Source organism: Solea senegalensis, linkage group LG5, assembly GCF_019176455.1.
Source record: "Solea senegalensis isolate Sse05_10M linkage group LG5, IFAPA_SoseM_1, whole genome shotgun sequence".
Classification (NCBI taxonomy): Eukaryota; Metazoa; Chordata; class Actinopteri; order Pleuronectiformes; family Soleidae; genus Solea; species Solea senegalensis.
Window position 1 is genome coordinate 27,557,827 of NC_058025.1, and position 18,068 is coordinate 27,575,894.

An 18,068-nucleotide genomic window follows, 5' to 3' on the forward strand; every position below is an offset into this window, starting at 1 on the left:
TAATACAAAAATTATTACTTGTTTAAACTAAACATGTAATAATAAAAATTATTTTTATTTTATTAGTAATATTCCTATTAGAAAGTATACAAATATCTCATGTTGCCATTCTGTATGCTGAGTTTTAGTAGCCCATATATTGATTTAACATACCTTGTGCTTGTGTATATTCATTGCACCTATCTGTTCCAGTTAATGTTATTTAAAGCCCATGGTTATAATTATTCATAAGTATGCAGTGTCATAATAACTACATCTCTGTACAGGGTGTGGATTTCAACATGCAGCATTTCTTGATGTATATCTGTAAAGGGAAATCTTGTACCTATTTTAGAACACTATTCTATTCCTTTATTCTATTTTTTTTTTTAGAACATAACATGATTATTCATAAGTATGCTGTGTCATAACTACATCTTTGACGTTTCCGTTTATAACAAACCAAACCATTTGAAAATCGCTAGAAAATTCAGTTTAAAATTTGACTTTAAATGTATTATATAAGTACAATATATATATATATGAATAAAACAAAAAACAATGTAGAAATACAATGCCAACTCCAAACGATAGGAGGCAGCATTGCACTTACTTGTGCCTAGTCTGCCGGAAACTACAGCCAGAAGAGAAAAAAGGGCGGAGAGAAGCAGGTCAGTAGAGCGTAAGCCAAGAATCCGAGCTGCAGCTGATTAATTAAGATGTTGCTATTGCTGTTGACCATGGGTAAACCTACGTAGTTATGCCGCTTCCTCAGTAACATACGGTCTTTGTCCTACATTTGTGCTCACACCACGGAAAGCTCCACTCGAAGTCGGTAAGTGCTTGCTAGCGCAGCTAATGTGGCTAATGATGGTTATTGTTTACCGCTAAGCTAATGCTCTAAGCAGCCTGTGTCGGGCTCTAATGCGCGCAGAAGAGCAGCTAACGACAGTGACAAAAGCCCCGCAGTGATAATGTTTACTCCAATGTGAACGACAGGCCACACAGACTCTCGGTTAGGTTGTATAGCAACGACGAGTTACATTCTGGCTTCTTACGTCCTCGAGGTTTACATTAATAAAGACGCAAGCGGCTGACTGTGAGCACTGTGCCCCCATGGTCAAAGTACTGGTCGGTGTACAGGTGAATCAGCTGTGCCACTTTCATCTTTTCATGTTGAGTCGCGATGGGACTGACACAGGTTAAAAAAATTAGTCTAGGGCTGCAATGATTAATCGAATATTATCATCACCAAATGAATTATCATCAATCACCAATCATTGAAGTAATGAAAATAATCTCTCAGACTTTGAGCTTCTCAACATTTTCTGGATTGTTTGCTCCATACGACAGATAAATGATTAAAACAGAATAATTTTGGTTTGTGGACCAAGCAAGACATTGATTTTTTTTTTCTCTGACATTTTATGAAGCAAACAACTTAACGATTAATCGAGAAACTAATTGACATATCGATTATATACGATTATATAATATAATAATATATAAACCACACTTTTATTTATTCATTCATATCCTACACAAGCCCAAGTCAATAAATATAATATAATGCTTCACTAAGCATGGCCAAAAATGCAAATTATAAAGCTGCATCAATTTACTGAGTCATGTATGGGAGAAGAATAGTTGTTACAGTTTGAGCATGAAGATTTTGAAATGGCTGGTTATGGTTTGGTAGTAATGCATCAGCACAAAAATCAGTATTGATACTCAAGGTGGTATTGAGCCATCCAAAATATTGTTGCATGTTGCATAAAAAAACACTCACAATAAATTGTTCATGTCAAATTTCCATCTAATCATGAATGTGGGAAATCATTGCTATTTCTCCTGAGTAACCTGAAAATGTTGTTTAGCTCACTAGAATATAGTTTAGTGATTCAAGTGCCACACAGGGTAGCCTACATCTTTCCAATCATTTCAGGACCTCATGATCTAAACATTAATTTGTCTATTCAATCTATTCGATAGCCACGTTATCGGTGCAGTGAAGATCTTGGTTTATCTCTTTACACCATCATAAAATATGCAGATGCACAATTCTATAGGTATTATATCAGTATCAGAGGACGTTTAAAATGTCTTGTCGGATATCAGCAAACACGCCAAGATCTCCCAATATGACTAATGACTTAAACAGCTGCTACGCCCCTTGGCTTCTATGCTTGCGTCATCTCCAGTCATTTTATTTTAATATTTATTACTTATAATAATAATAATAATAATAATTATAATGAAGAAAATGTATATCTACATCTGCTGTGACATGAGGATGCAAAATAGTATGTTAATTCCTCTCTCTCTCTGTTTTCATATTCATTAAGCTCGTTGAAGTTTCTCCATTCATCCATTCATCATGGTGGACTATTATCAGGTGTTAGGTGTGAGAAGAGAGGCGTCTGCAGATGACATAAAGAAAGCGTAAGTCGTTTGTTTTTCTTCTCTGCTGTGAAGTTCTCAAACTGTTAGCAGCAATCAGAAACAGTTCGAATCAGTAAGTTCAAATATGTTTTTATTTTATTTGTGTGATTTTGGTATTTGAAATAGGGCTCTCATGGACAAAACAACTATTTCAGTAGTCATGGATGTTATTCAATATTGAAAATAAATAAATAAATAGTTGCAGCCCAAATATAGTATTCATTCCACAATGGTGTACAGTAGGGCTGCAACAATGAATCAATTAGTTGATAACTAAATTGCTTGGCAAATATTCTGATAATGGATTCATTGGTTTGAGTATTTTTTAATAATTAAAACAAGTTCTCAGATTTAATGTTTTAGCAGCTTGAAAGTTTTTTTCTTGGTTATTTGCTCCATATAACAAATACATCAAAGTACTTCCTTTTGGTTTGTGGACAAGACAAGACAAAACATTTGAGAATATCTTCATTTTCTGTACATACTGCTGGGTGCCAAGTTTTCAGTGAGAGCAAACCTCAGTGTTTTGACTATGAGTGGTACCTCATGCAGCCATACTTCCCTTTTATCTGGCTATAAAGCTGCACAGATCAGCATTTCCTCTGAGTCTATACTGTGGATATGATGAGTACTTAAATAAAGAATAAGCCCTTTAGAATACTTGAATTGTCATTCCTTTTTTTTTATTAATTAGCTCTAATTAACCATATTGAAACTGAAGGAATTATTGTTTCATGTCAGATTATTTGCATTTAAAGGGGACATATTATACCCTATTTCCCCAATTAAAATAGTTACCTGGTGTCCTAATGAACATGTCAGTGACATGGTTTGGTCAAAATACCATAAGGATGTAGCATCATAGCAGTTCAATAACCCTGCTAAACCCGCCCCTTTCAGAGCGCTCGGTTTTGTGCATGGTCCCTTTTATATGCAAATGAGACACAGGCAAACACACACCCACTTCTTCCAGGGGGTTTCTGATTTGTCCTCTTTACAGCGCTCACTCGCTCAGCTTCTGTTCCCTCTGCTCCATTTGTCTCCCCTTCCCTCCACTAGTTCTCTGACAATATCAACGTGGCAGCATGCGCAGAAAACAGCGAGAGTGCCTACATAAGGATCGAGCCGAGCAGTGCCGAACTGTAAATCAGTTAGATCACTTAGGGACAGCAGCGCTAATCGCCACTGCTGATCGCCAGCAGCGCACGGCGAGCTGAATAAACTGCCGCTGTATGTGACTGTATCAGCCGGTGACTGTATGCTCCGGAGCTGGCGATCAGTCACATACAGCGGAAGTTTATGCCGCTTGCGATCAGCGGTGGCAAGGTCTCTGGAGCATACAGTCACATACAGCGGCAGTTTAGACAGCTCGCCGATCAGCGGTGCTGTCCTTAAGTCTTTTCACAGAGTGCCGTCACAGGAAGAGACCTTCGACACATGGATACTTAGGCAGAGCACCGCTGACCGCCACCACTGATCGTCAGCGGCGAGCTGCACAAACTGCTGCTGTATGTGACTGTATCAGACTGAGTCTGTGCTCTGGTCATGGAGGACGTACTGAACAAATATTTTTAATTAGGACATGACGGAATGGTCAGTTTTGAGCTCTATGTGTCCTTTTCTTAAAAAGGACACATGTGTGTGTTTGTACGTCGGTGAAATACGTTTGCTGACTAAATATGGCGACTGCTGGCCGCAGTCTGATGCGAAGTGGTGCGAACACACGTTTGCTGACTTTATCCGACACATTAGCTTCATATATAAAATTTATCCACTGGACACACAAATCCTCTGAGGCTGGAAGTTTGTGTAAAACACTGTGCTCCACTGTGCAGCCACGAACAGCACACTTGTCCCTCCTCGTTGACATAATACCGCTCTTCCTCCCTCGCAGGGACAAGGTGGAGCTTAGGTGGAGCTTAGGTGGAGCTTAGGTGGAGCTTAGGTGGAGCTAAGGTGGAGCTAAGGTGGAAGCGCAGGGAATTCAACATTGAGTGTTTTATCGCCTATACTTAGACTAGGGGGACCACGAAAACATTACTGAGTAGTCTTTTTCCACACTTTGGCGACTGGTAGGGCCTGCAGAGTCCCAAATATAAGTATTAAAATGGTTAAAAAGTTGATTTTGCATAATATGTCCTCTTTAAAGTATTATGTTACCAAGACCCCAGTCTTTTAATACTAAGCCGGCCTGAGTCACTCCACATCCAGATTCCTTCCTGTCTCCTCTGTTCTTATTATTGCTCCCCATCTGTCTACGCAGGTTAACAAACATAATAATTATATCAATGTTACAGCCTAACTATTTTTTGGGACAGTGTGACATTATTGACCTTAAATCACGGCTAATTGAATTGGAGTTGAGTTGAAACTGAAGAAAGCTGAACTTGAATTTCATCATTATTGCGTGGATGTGTGAGTAACAACTTCTGTAGTTTAATTCCTGCAGCTGTCTTATTCATTGACAAAATATGTGGTGTTTTGAGACACCAGACTCGTGTGTGTGTGTGTGTGTGTGATAAATACTGTGTTCCTGTCTGCTTCATAATAAAAAACACCATGTGGCCTATTTGTTTGTTGCATTAGCAGGGAAGTTTAGCATTAGCAGCAACTTAATACACATGAGGTGTATATCATGTGAGAGAGTAATCATGGAGCATCAGCTGCTCTGTGTCCTTTTTTATTTTGACAAGTTACATGAAAAAGCAAGAAACTAAAACAAACAAGGGGATAAAGAATAAAACTTGTTTGCTGTCAATATTTTTCATACTCATGTTGCCACAGATGTAGATATACATTTTCTTCACTGAGCAAAATAAATGAACGTAAAAAATAACAATTCTAGAGGGCGCCATCATAGAAGTCAAGGAGGTAGCATCTTAATTAGCCTAGTGTTGTAGTCATTAGTAGGGATGGGCATAATTAATCGACAATTGATTATTTGACAATTAAGAATTTTGTTGATAATGTTCATCTTGTGCAAAACTTCCAGTCAGTAATTTGAAAGACTGAGAAAACAAAGAACAAGACACAGAGAAATACAAAAATGAAGTCAACACGCAAAAATAGGCAAGGCAACAATGATTCAGGTGGAGTTTTGCCACTATATAAAATACACTGTATAAAAGTCCCATCCTAACATCCAGGCACCTACCCTTCAAAACCTGTGGCAAGGTGTTCGACTGATACGATGTAATTTAGTAGCTGTAACCAATACCAGTAGAAATACACATTCTCGATAAACAGATCAGTACTACAGTCACAAAAAATGCAACATCACAATGATGAACCCCTACTGAAACATAATAAAACTGTTGAACATTATAAAAGTTAAGTACACAAACAGAACATAATAGAAAGTGTAATATGTTGTTTAATAAAAACTTACCCAGGTTCTTGGCTACGTTTGAAGTATCCCCCTCCCTTAGTTATCGCCCCTGCCAATCCATCTCAAGAATGTAGTACATCTAGGTTGGGCAATAAATTTTTTTTTAAATTTTTTATTGAATTTCCTCTTTAAAGGTATACATTTCTACCTAAACAAACAAGCTGTCATAATTATTTTACTTTGATATTGACTCGAGATATGATCAATGAACGTTCTATTGTTTTCACAACGTAAGCATTTCTCTTACTCTGGCTGTTTCTTCAGCCTATGATCTGGGACGAGTTCACTGTTAACTCAGCTTGTCATGCACGCTTGGAAGCGGTTCTCATCCATGCAGAGCTCTCGAAGTAAACAATGAAACGCACCTACTTGTGTCGGTGCAATATTATAGGTGAATGTTTTTGTTGTATATTTACTGTTTTGCTTTAATTTGCTTGTATTTTGCTTTTGTAGTTTGTTTTTAAGGAGCAAAAAGAAAGTTAGTTAGAAAATTAAGTGTGAGAAAATCTGAGATCTTGTTTTTAAGCCATATCGCCAAGCTCTAAATACATCCATACAATACTCTTACTTCTTGGCTTTTCAGCTAGTCTGACAGAGCTGTTACTGGAGCTACACTCCATCCTTCATCTGTAAATATTTACCATCACGTTTTCAGAATTTTTGCATCAAACACTAACAGAACTGTTGATTCTGGTGATATCCCTGTAGTATTGTGACCGCTAAATAAACTTAAGCATGGAATCCTTTGTTTTTTGTGTGTGTGCAGGTACAGAAAGTTAGCACTGAGGTGGCACCCTGATAAAAACCCAGAGAACAAGGATGAGGCTGAGAAGAAGTTCAAGGAGCTGTCCGAGGCTTATGAAGTCCTGTCAGACGGTCTGTATGAATAGTGTCTATACACAACTGAAAACAAACAGGACACTGCAGAGTTAATATATTGAAGCTAATGCTGCCTTTCCACTACATGGTCCTGGCAAGACTTTTTTGCTTTTCCATTAGCGGTAGTACCTGGCACTTTTTTAGTACCTGACCGAACTGAGCTGATAGTATGTGTAAGGCCGTCCACTGATTGATCAGACAGCATCACCAAGGAGCAATCAAGAATCACACCGAACAATGACGACTTTAGGATATCTCTTACATGAAATCCAGTTTACAGTACAGAACAGTATAAGTTATTTTGTTCAGTCGTCCAAGGTTCAGTCAGACTTTTTCTCTGGATCTTATTAAAAATGTCAATGTGTCGTCTTTTATGTATAAAGTGTTTCATCTCTTATAAGTTTTCATTATAAGCTGTTCACTTGGTGACGCACGTTTTCTCCATTTCTGTTGTGCATTTACCAGGATAAGTAACATCTGGTTTGACCTTTGTCCAGATATGACGTCTGTGCAACGGACAAAGTCAGGATGAACTTAGTAGCATAATTTAAGACCCGCTTTCTCACATTTCCTGGATATCTTAATTCTACTTCCTTGCAGCAGGCCCCTGTTCCTCTTCAGTGACCCTGCTGGTTGTAACTAGGACTGGGTATAACTGCTGAGTTCCCGATTCCACTCAGTATTCAGTAGGGATGCACCGATATGACTATTTCCGCCGATACCGATATCCGATATTAATATTGCTGCTATGGCCAATAACTGATATCTACCGATATCGATATATGTTTTAAAAAAAAAGTTTCTGAGATGATAAAAGTTTGTACAGAATGAAAATCATGCAAGCTGAATTTTTTAATGTCTTCCTTTATTTTCAAAACATGTTTTACCTTCAAATAACAAGGTCACATAGGACACAAGTAACCAACTACAAGTAAAGGTTTTTAGAAACCTTTACCACTTGTAGCAAGTGTGTAACTAAATTAAAGTACAGTTTAACTCCCTCAACTCACTAAACCCCTGTGAGAAAGTTTGGATCATAAATTACAAACATGAACATAAATAAAAATAATACCCTGCCAAAGTTACTGTAACCGAGATAAGGGCGTCTATACTGGGTACGTAAATAAAGTCAACAACACTTCCTCCCGGCAACAACAACCGCGCCACTTCCCTTCACAATAAAACTACACAACAGATATGAGAAACAATACCTGATAAGCTCTGCTAAGAGCTGCCATAATAAAAGATTATGGCAGATTATTATTGCCCTGGCCAATGTCTTCCTTTGGTCGAATCACAGCTGCACTGCTTTCTTTTTTGTCTGCCTAATGTTACTAGCGTTAGCTTCCTGCCGCTGTTTGTGTACTTCTGGGTGGCGGTTTTTCAAATGACATAATCAAATTTGTGGTATTGAATGACTTGACGCGGAACCCTCCTCGCATTACCTCGACTTTGCAAGTGTTGCATAATGCTTTTCGCGTATCTTCTATTGACACCCTGAAAAATCGGCCAAACCACTGACGTTCTCTCTCCTCAACACACACACACACACACCTTGTGCTGCGCTTGCGTCACTGACGCTTTCATATGCCCAAACAAATGCCACATGGCCTCCTCTTCCCGACACACATACACGAACAGCAGTTAGACGGGTATAAACATTGGTTGTTAAAATCGGCACAGTTTTACTCATTGGACTGATGCCGTTATGTTAAAAAATGACGAACATCGGCCGATAACAATATTAATGCCGATATATCGTGCATCCCTCGTATTCAGTTATTTGATCCGATAAGTATTTCAGTTTCCATACCAATTTTGCTTGTTTATGAAAGAGATTTTCACTGAATTAATGCTGCAAATTGTGTAAATGCATCATTAAAATGTTGGCTACATAAAAGATTTTCCCCAAAGCATTAAAATATAATTTCTTTTGTATTTTATTATACAACAATAGTTTAACAAGTCTGATTATTCACAGCAGATCATTTTGAACATGAAATATTAGAACAAACGCAGGTTTGACCAGGTCAAAGTAAGGTCAAATAAACCTGGTTAAGCTTCATAACTATTCTCTTTAATCCACAAAATAATAATAATACAATTATATGAAGAAACGTGACGTGCTGGTGGAATTTGGGCAGGATGTCTGTCTTGTGTACGTGTTGAAGTCTCCAGCTACCACGTAAAAAGCCTCCGGGTGCTTGTTCTGTAGCGAGCTGATGTTGTTGTGCAGCTCCACTAATGCATCGTTAGCTTTAGCATCCGGTGGGATGTAAACAACCATGACGAACACCGCCGTAAACTCCCGAGGCAGATAGTGTGGCCGGCACTTAACAGTCATATGCTCTATTGCCTCGGAGCAGTAGCTTTGCACCAAAGTACAGTTTGTGCACCAACGTTTGTTAACATAGGCGCAGACTCCACCCCCGCGGGTCTTTCCCGTTAGCTGGTTGCGGTCGGCACGGAAGAGTAGCAAGCCGTCGATCTGGAAGGCTGAGTCCGGCATGTTGTTAGTAAGCCACGTTTCCGTGAAGCATAACGCATCACAAATCCCCATCTCTCTGGAGACCCCCAGCCTCAGTCGAAGAAGGTCCATTTTATTGTCCAGTGATCGGTGGTCTGTTGGCGTTAGCCTTTAGCCTAGCTAGAAGGCCTCCCCACTTTCCCCGCTTCTGTTTCCGCTCATGCCGCTTCCTCTTGCCGTCTCCCCGCCGCAATCTGCTACGCCAGTCCGGTGTCCTCCCGAGCCGTAGCTCAGCTAGCTTTGCTCTGAGCTCGGAACTGAGGTTGTTGTTGTTGTTGATTAAAGAGAAGACTTAATGGCGACATAGACTGGAAGCTCCAATTAATGCTGTGTTTGTGTGTGTATCTGCGTCATTACCTCGTTTATGAAACCCTAAAATTTCAGAACAAACAGTTCAGCCACTGCTGAGAAAATAGGGTTTTATTGTTTTCCTGGGCTCTGAGAAGTGGATCGGAACTTCCGTAGGTTGATGTTGTCATTCATCAGTATACCTCACCACTCCTCTCACCACTGTAGCGCCTCCTGGTGCGGGCACTAGCCCGAGCACATCCGGTTGCGTACATTCAACCGCAGAAGAAGAAGAACTACTCTCGTTGTAGCTGCTGAGATGCAGAGCATCCACCGTGCCAGAGGGGGAGCTGTGTATTTGAGAGCTGGCCTACCAATTATGTCACTTCCAGGTACCTGGCCAATCACAGGACAGCGGGAAAGCTCTCGTTGGCTGGCCAATCACAACACAGTCCACGTTCTGGGGTGTGATTTTGGTCTGAAACAGCGCAGCTGACGAGAGCGTCATTGAGGAGATATTTTGATCGGCTCATTTGCAGCGACTAGGAGGTTTATAACCATGAAAACAAGTTAATATATCTAAGTAGACCTCCATAACTAACATATAACTGTGATACAAGCATTCTATGTCACCTTTAAGAATCTTAACCAGGTTTATTTGACCTGGTCAAACCTTTGGTTGTTGGTTCTAATACCTCATGTCCAAAATGATCTGCTGTGTATAATTAATAATTCTAAAGTTGACTTACATATATAATATTGTGTTGTGGGGGAGCCCGTGGAAAAGTGGAAAGGGAAGTCCCCACCCCACCTGAGCAAGATTTAGATTTATTGTTCAAATTATAAATCTGTGAAGAGATAAGTTCACGTGTTCATCACACTCCAGGTTGGTAGCATTTAAGGGAAATAATTGTACTTGTTTGTCTCTCAGTCTGAGATGCATCATACACCAGTGCTTGCATTTATGCATCTCTAGTTTCTCTCTAGTACAAAACTAATTAACACAAAAATGGAACTAGCTAAAACAAAAACATGCTATAGCTGTGTTGAAAAATGAAATATATTTTAGTTATATTTTTTTCAGATAAATTAGATAAATCAGATAAATGTAAATGTATCTGATTTTTAGGATGTTTTGCTGATTAAGGGTAAAACCAACAGTCAGGCTTCTAGGGGAAGGAAAGTACTGTGATTCCCTACTTCAACCTGTGGAGAGCAACATTTAACCGCTCATTGAACAGCCTGTCAGAAGAGGAGAAGAAGAATGGGAATTGGACCGTCTCATCTCTGTGTCTGACTTCCACGCTCGTTAATTGGAGGATGCAGCCCTGACACGACTCATAATATTAAGACACGACTCATAATAGTTAACCAGAAACAGGAAAATGGTGTCAGATTGTCGCAGTTGCTCAAAGGTGTTTGTCTTTTCTCTTGCAGCCAACAAGAGGAGCATATATGATCGATATGGCAAAGAGGGACTGACTGGGAATAATGGAGGAAGAGGTGATTGGCAACCGTTTTTTTTATTTATGTGTTTGTGTGATTGTTTTTGTTTGACTCTAGGAGAATCTACAGTATGTATGAGACATGGCATTGAGCTGATTAATGGTTCTTGTCCACTCAACTCCAGCACATATGCTTTGTTGAAGAACTTCAAGTTAGGGGACATATTATGCAAAATCAACTTTTTAACCATTTCAATACTTTTATTTGGGACCCTGGAGGCCCTACCAGTCGCCAAAGTGTGGAAAAAGAATACTCAGTCCTTTTTTCGTGTTCCCCCTTAGTGTAAGTATAGGCGATAAAACACAATGTTGAATTCCCTGCGCTTATGACGGCAGCATGCGCATTTCACCGTGAATTCCACCAGTAAGTTTACTTCGAGAGCTCCACCTTAGCTCCACCTTGTCCCTGCGAGAGTGCAGGTGAGGGAGGAAGAGCGGTATTATGTCAACGCGGAGGGACAAGTGTGCTGTTGGTGACTGCACAGTGGTGCCCAGTGTTTTACACAAACTTCCGGCCTCAGAGGATTTTATATATGAAGCTAATGTGCCGGATAAAGTCAGCAAACGTGTGTTCGGATCATTTTGCATCAGACTGCGGCCAGTGTTCGCCGTATTTAGTTAGCAACCTCATTTCACCGACGTACAAACGCTGTTTAAAAGAACAGCGTTAGGTAACGGCGTTATTTTTTCTGTAACGGGGTAATCTAACTAATTACTTTTCCCGTCGCTACAGCGCCGTTAACGTTACTGGACGTAAAATGCGGTGCGTCACTATGCATTGATTGAATAAACTGTGTAATCCAACGCACCCCTGGCTCACAGCTAGTGAGGAGGCGGGTTAATAACGAGGTAAGCGATTATGATTGACCAAGGCAGAGTAACGTTTCACGCATTCCAGCATACGCGCCACACACACACACACACACACACACAAACAGCTAAACAGAGAATCGATGAAGCAGCAGAGATGGCGAGTCAGGATTCCGATGTAAAGTTGCCATTTTCATTGTTTATGGCGATAAAATCACTTCAAGTTCATTGTGATCAAAGGCAAGAACGTACATGTAATGTGTACATTATGTGAGCAAAAACTCCGTTGTAAGCAATTCTAATTTAATGGAGCATCTCACAATGGCACACACATCTACAAAGTTAGTTGCCAAAAACACCGATTATTGAGTTTGATTTATTTAATTAAGAATAAGACTACAGAGCTAAACACACTTTTTTGTTGTTTAAAAGTTTACTTTTGTTGTCTCAGGTTGAGAGAGTTTGGTTTAATTTGCTAGAGTTAAATGCACTTTATATGGTGTAACTGTTTACCTTTCTTACAAAGATGATACTTGAAGTGCAGGATAAACATCTTGCTGTCTGTCGGCGTGCAATAAATATGTTCTACTCATTTCAACTGTCTTGTGAAAACTACACAAAAAAATCCAAATTCTTTGACATATATATTTGACATATTTTTTTAACAGTAATGCAAATAGTTACTTTCCCTGGTAACAAGTTACTTTTATTATAGAGTAATTCAGTTACTAACTCAGTTACTTTTTGGAACAAGTAGTGAGTAACTGTAACAAATTACTTTTTTAAAGTAACGTTCCCAACACTGACAAACACACACATTTTTAAGAAAAGGTCAAATAGAGCTCATAACTGACCATTCTGACACGTCCTAATTAAAAATATTTGTTCAGTACGTCCTCCATGACCGGAGCACAGACTCAGTCTCATACAGTCACATACAGCGGCAGTTTATGCAGCTTGCCACTGGCGATCAGCGGTGCTGTCCCTAAGTATCCATGTGTCGGAGGTCTCTTCCTGTGACGGCACTCTCTGTGAAAATCAGTTAAAAAGACTGAGGGACAGCACCGCTGATCACCAGCTCCGGAGCACAGACTCAGTCTGATACAGTCACATACAGTGGCAGTTTATACAGCTCGCCACTGGCGATCAGAGGTGGCGATCAGCGGTGCTGTCCCGAAGTGTTTTTAACACTTCCTGTGACGGCACTCTCGCTGTTTTCCACGCACGCTGCCATGTTGATATTGTCAGAGAACTAGTGGAGGGAGGGGGAGAGAAATGGAGCTGAGCGAGTGAGCGCTGTAAAGAAGACAAATCAGAAACCCCCTGGGAGAAGTGAGTGTGTGTTTGCCTTTGTATCATTTGCATTTAAAGGGACCATGCACAAAACAGAGCGTTCTGACAGGGGTGGGTTTAGCAGGGTTATTGAACTGCTATGGTGCTTCATCCTTATGGTATTTTGACCAAAGCATGTAACAGACATGTTCATTAGGACACCAGGGAACTATTTTAATTGGGGAAATTGGGTATAATATGTCCCCTTTAAGGAAGAATCAGAAGACGGTAATGCGTGTGCACATGTTGGTTATCCACCTACCTGCACCAATCATTAGGTTTGGATACTATTAACTTTTTACCGTTGTATTTGGGACTCTCATACTTTTTTTTTTTTTACCTTACTGACAGGACAGGAGGAGCTGGAAGGATAAATAGCGTTTTAGTAATAATTATAAACAGTAGAGTACCGTGGGGTTTCAGTCAGGGCCTTCAGTTAAAAAACAAACAAAAAAAAACGTGCAAACAAAACCACATACAAAACACACTATTATGCACTATATTCACTAGACAGTTGATCTGCAACAACCATAGCGCACACGCACACCACTGCGCATCTATAGGCTACTGCATCATTACCACCAAATCTTCCATTATGTCACTCAGCAACCGCAATTTCACAAGCCACTATATGACACAAAAACAAGCTTCCAGATAAGTGTAGGTGTCGGCTACATGGGGGAACACGTCCCCGGCGCTATTTATGATCAACAGTTTTGTCCTCACCACTTCTAATTTTTTTTTTATAAATTTATCATTAACACTCGAACTACCGTAAATGATGTACCTCTTCGGTGTAGGTCTTCCTCTTGAAATAATTTCCTTCTTTTCTCCAAACGATCGCCGTGAAAAGTGCACACGAAGGAGATCAGAAACATGATGGATCGGTGGTGTTACTGCAGTGGCCATAGTTTACTTCAAAACCTGCCAAAGGTTCAAACGTCGTTGATGACAACATCAACGGGGGCTAGTGCCAGACACATCGCTGGGCCTGGGGCGTTCTGTCACTATGCATCAAATTTTGATTGGCTGACGACACACGTCAGTCAAAGTTATAACCAAATAGGAAATGGCAGCTTCAACGAAAGGCCAGCAATACTGCTGGAGCAGGTCCACGGAGCTATGATGCATTCAATGACTTATGAAAAATCCAGCTCAGCTTCACAAAAAATAACCATATTCTTTCTGGAAATATAATCATAACATACTAAAAAAGTAATTGAATTCACACGTTCAGACACACATAATTTGATTATTAAAAAAAATAAAATAATGATAATAATAAAAATACTTTTTTGATATTGGGCTGTCAGGGCCAGCAGGGCCCTCTGCTGGCCCTGACAGCCCACCACTGATTAAAGATGGTAATCCTTCCTTTACACCGTTATTTTTGGTTTTGTGCACCCAGTCCAGCTCCTGTCCGATCCATTGTTGTTTTTGCCAGCCATTCTAGATCTAGTCTTAGTTTTAGTCTTTTGGACTAAAACGCTAATTAGTTTTAGTCACATTTTAGTCATTTCTATATGTGATAGTTTTAGTCACGTTTTAGTCATTTCTATATGTGATAGTTTTAGTCGACGAAAACTCAAAAAAGTTTTAGTCAGTTTTAGTTTAAAAAAAAAAGGGGTTTGGAGATTACTTTTGGGCAGAAACCTTTAATCTCCAAATTTCAACTTTTCAACAGTTTTTTGCATGAATTGATGCCAACCTCATCATACAACAGTGTCACACTTAAGCTTGACATGAAATTTCCTCCACCGGTGGTGCGCCGCGACCGACTCTAGATCGGCTTGGAAGGGCTCGGGGCGAAGGTGGTTTACAGTGAACACCTGCCCGGACCTCGCCGCTTCCCCGGGCCGCAGACATGTGCACTCGCTGCGGCTTCTCCCGCCCACCTGCCCCTGGCGAGACTGTCGATCGGAGCAGACTGTCCTCAGTGCGCCCCGACCGCGTCGTGTCACCAGGGCAAGGAGTATAAATCATCTTGAAACACGGACCAAGTCATTTTTAGGTTTTGATTCAAAGATTATGCACACAATAAGCAGAAATATCGTGCACTCTGAATGTCTGACAAGCCACACAATGACATTTACGTCCATTTTTGTCTCGTCAACGAAAACTCACACATGTCTCGTCATATTTCCGTCGTCAAACATGAGATGTTCATCCTGTCACCGTCTCATTATCGGCATGAAAAAAGGGGCGTCAACAAAATAATTTTGTCATCGTTGATGAAAACAACACTGGTCCAATCAGCTGGTGAAACTGGGATGTCAGATGGTTCTGTTGTGATTTTGAACTTCATGAATTGTAGTAGCTTTGTGATCGTCTTACTTTGATAATAAGTCAGACCCCTCCCATGACGCTCATGTGGAAGATAACGTGGTAGAAGGTGGATGGATGGACGGACTTTGTGTTTGCATGAGATGTACTGATGAGATTCAAGAGGTTGCCTGAATGCATCTTGTTAGCTGTTCACACTGTGAACCCTGCATTACGTTGACTAGCTCTCATTAGAGATGGGATTTCCAGCTCTTTGAAGGCAGCCAGACCTTGTCGAGTCGTTCCTTTACCATTTTTGTTTTATGACCTTTGATCTTTCAGGAGGCCACTTTCACAACAGAGACCATTTCCATGAACACTTCACATTCCGCAACCCAGAAGATGTGTTTAGGGAATTCTTCGGTGGTAGGGACCCATTTGCAGACTTTTTTGGTCAGTTAAACCCTTTTTTAATTTTTGTCAAGTCTTGTGTTATTTGATCTGTTTTTGGCGTGAACCCTAACCTTTCTGCTTTCTTAGGCGCAGATCCTTTCAGTGAAGATCCGTTTTTCAACAGTGGTCGGCAACACCAAAGCCGTGCCAGTCACAGTCGTGCAGGAACATTTTTTGGAGGCTTTGTTGGTTTTCCTCCCTTTGGTGCTGGATTCTCACCTTTTGATCCAGGTATAAAATACACCAGTTCATAAAGATGAAGAACAAAAAAAAATGTGTTTAAATGACAATCTGTCCTGTTCATCTAAGGCTTTGGCTCCTTTGGCTCCATGGCTCACATGGGTCACATGGGTCATATGGGTCACATGGGTCACATGACAACAATGGGCAGTCTAGGAGGTGGAGGCTTCACCTCTTTCTCCTCCACCTCTTTTGGGAGGTGATGGAGGAGGAGGAGGCGTGGGCAACTTCCGCTCAGTGTCCACCTCCACCAAGATCGTCAACGGCAGAAAGATCACGACTAAAAGGTGAGAGTCATCGCACACAGAATCAGATGTGGCTCGGTAATTGCATGCAACGCACACAAAAATGAGTTCATGAATGAAAACCTGTGTTTTCCTGAACCATGTGTGTTTTTTCCTGAATGCGAAGTGTTCTTTGTTTTTGGTGTATTTCTGTACAGACCTGGCACATGTACTCATTGTGTAGGAAATGTCTGCATGCGTGTGTGTGTGGGTTTTTTTAAATTAATATTTAATATATGTGAATATAGTAAATGCCTAAGTATCGGTGTATAACAGAAAAATACATATATCACAGTATGGAGGATGTTATCTTGTCTATTTTGTCGTCACTTGTTTTCTCGGTAGAGGAAACAATTAAACGTGTGTGTAACCACTACACTGTGTTTGTTTTCAACCTTCACTCCCTCTCTCCTCTCCACCTGCAGGATTGTGGAGAATGGTCAGGAGCGTGTGGAGGTGGAGGAGGACGGGCAGCTGAGGTCTCTCACCGTCAACGGCAAGGAGCAACTGCTGCGACTGAAACACAAGTAAAGAGGGGTAAAGAGCGACCTCTGCTGGAGGAGTGTTACCTCAGCACAAGCATACCAATAAACTTGAGTTCTTTGAACCAGAGGGGAAAAAACAACAAAAACAAGGCAATGTATTAATAGTGTTCTACTATTGTTTGGATGTACATATTTAGGTTGCGTTGCGTTTGCCCTCATGTCCTCGCCCTGCTGACTCATGTGTGACTCAGATCAGAGGATTTGCAGACTTTCTATGCATTTTGTTAATGCATTTCTGAATTTGAGCTGTTGTGATATTTTGGCTCATGTTGGTGTTATTATTTCAGTGTTTGGGACCACACTATTGTTCTGTTGTACTGTATGTGAGCAGCCCCTTCCACGACACTCCACACACACTCCACTCTTTCTGTTTGTGTACACTAAAACATGAATATATAACACAAATGAAATGCTCAATTCGTTTTTTCCCAAAAATATATAAACTGGTACATCTCCCCCTCCTGTTTACTGCTTTGTTTAACTTCTTCATAGTAATATTTTTATTTTATTTTTTAAATTAAGAACATAATGCTGTTAGGATGAGTTATGCAATTTTATATGTTCTAATACCATTGTTTGTTTTTAATTACACATGTACACTTGTTGATGTTGAGTCTTAATGTTAAAGCTGCATTATGATGCATAAATGATGGAAGGCATTCTATAATAATGGTATATGAATATAGAAGGAGATTTGTGTACCTTGTTAGCCAATAAATTTGAGTTTCATCCTGTTTTCAGGATGCTGAACTTACTGCTCTCTCTATCTCACAACATATGTATGTTTGGACCTTTCGTCTCTCCTCTTTAAAAAAGTAATTGTCATTATTTCTAAAGCGTTTGTCTCGTCTTGATGTCCAATTAAAATGCTTTACACTACAGCTCCAGCATTCACACAACAATACAGTGTTTTCTTTTATCACACCTCAAAGCAGTTTAGTGAAAAGTTAGTTAACTCTGAGCTAGGGCTGGGCGATATCTTTATATTTTAATATATTTCGATATATTTCTAAATGAGATATAACACGGAACAATATCGCTTGTATTGATATAGATATAGTCTCCCACTGCGGTCAAGTGAGCCGTCATTCGTTTTTAAGTGCGCCCGTGCAGTCGAACTTACGGTGAATGCTG

General features: G+C 40.2%; 1 protein-coding gene across 1 annotated transcript; it reads left to right on the forward strand.

Annotated features, from left to right (window-relative positions):
* Positions 1-616: 616 nt before the first annotated feature.
* On the forward strand, positions 617-17,815 carry LOC122769906 (dnaJ homolog subfamily B member 6-like). Its single transcript, XM_044026800.1, is given in 9 exon segments — positions 617-814; positions 2,325-2,421; positions 6,576-6,685; positions 10,941-11,006; positions 15,755-15,865; positions 15,953-16,096; positions 16,175-16,299; positions 16,301-16,392; positions 16,815-17,815. Coding segments are annotated over 8 exon segments (819 nt in total). The 5' UTR covers positions 617-814; positions 2,325-2,356; the 3' UTR covers positions 16,921-17,815.
* The last annotated feature ends 253 nt before the right edge of the window (positions 17,816-18,068 follow it).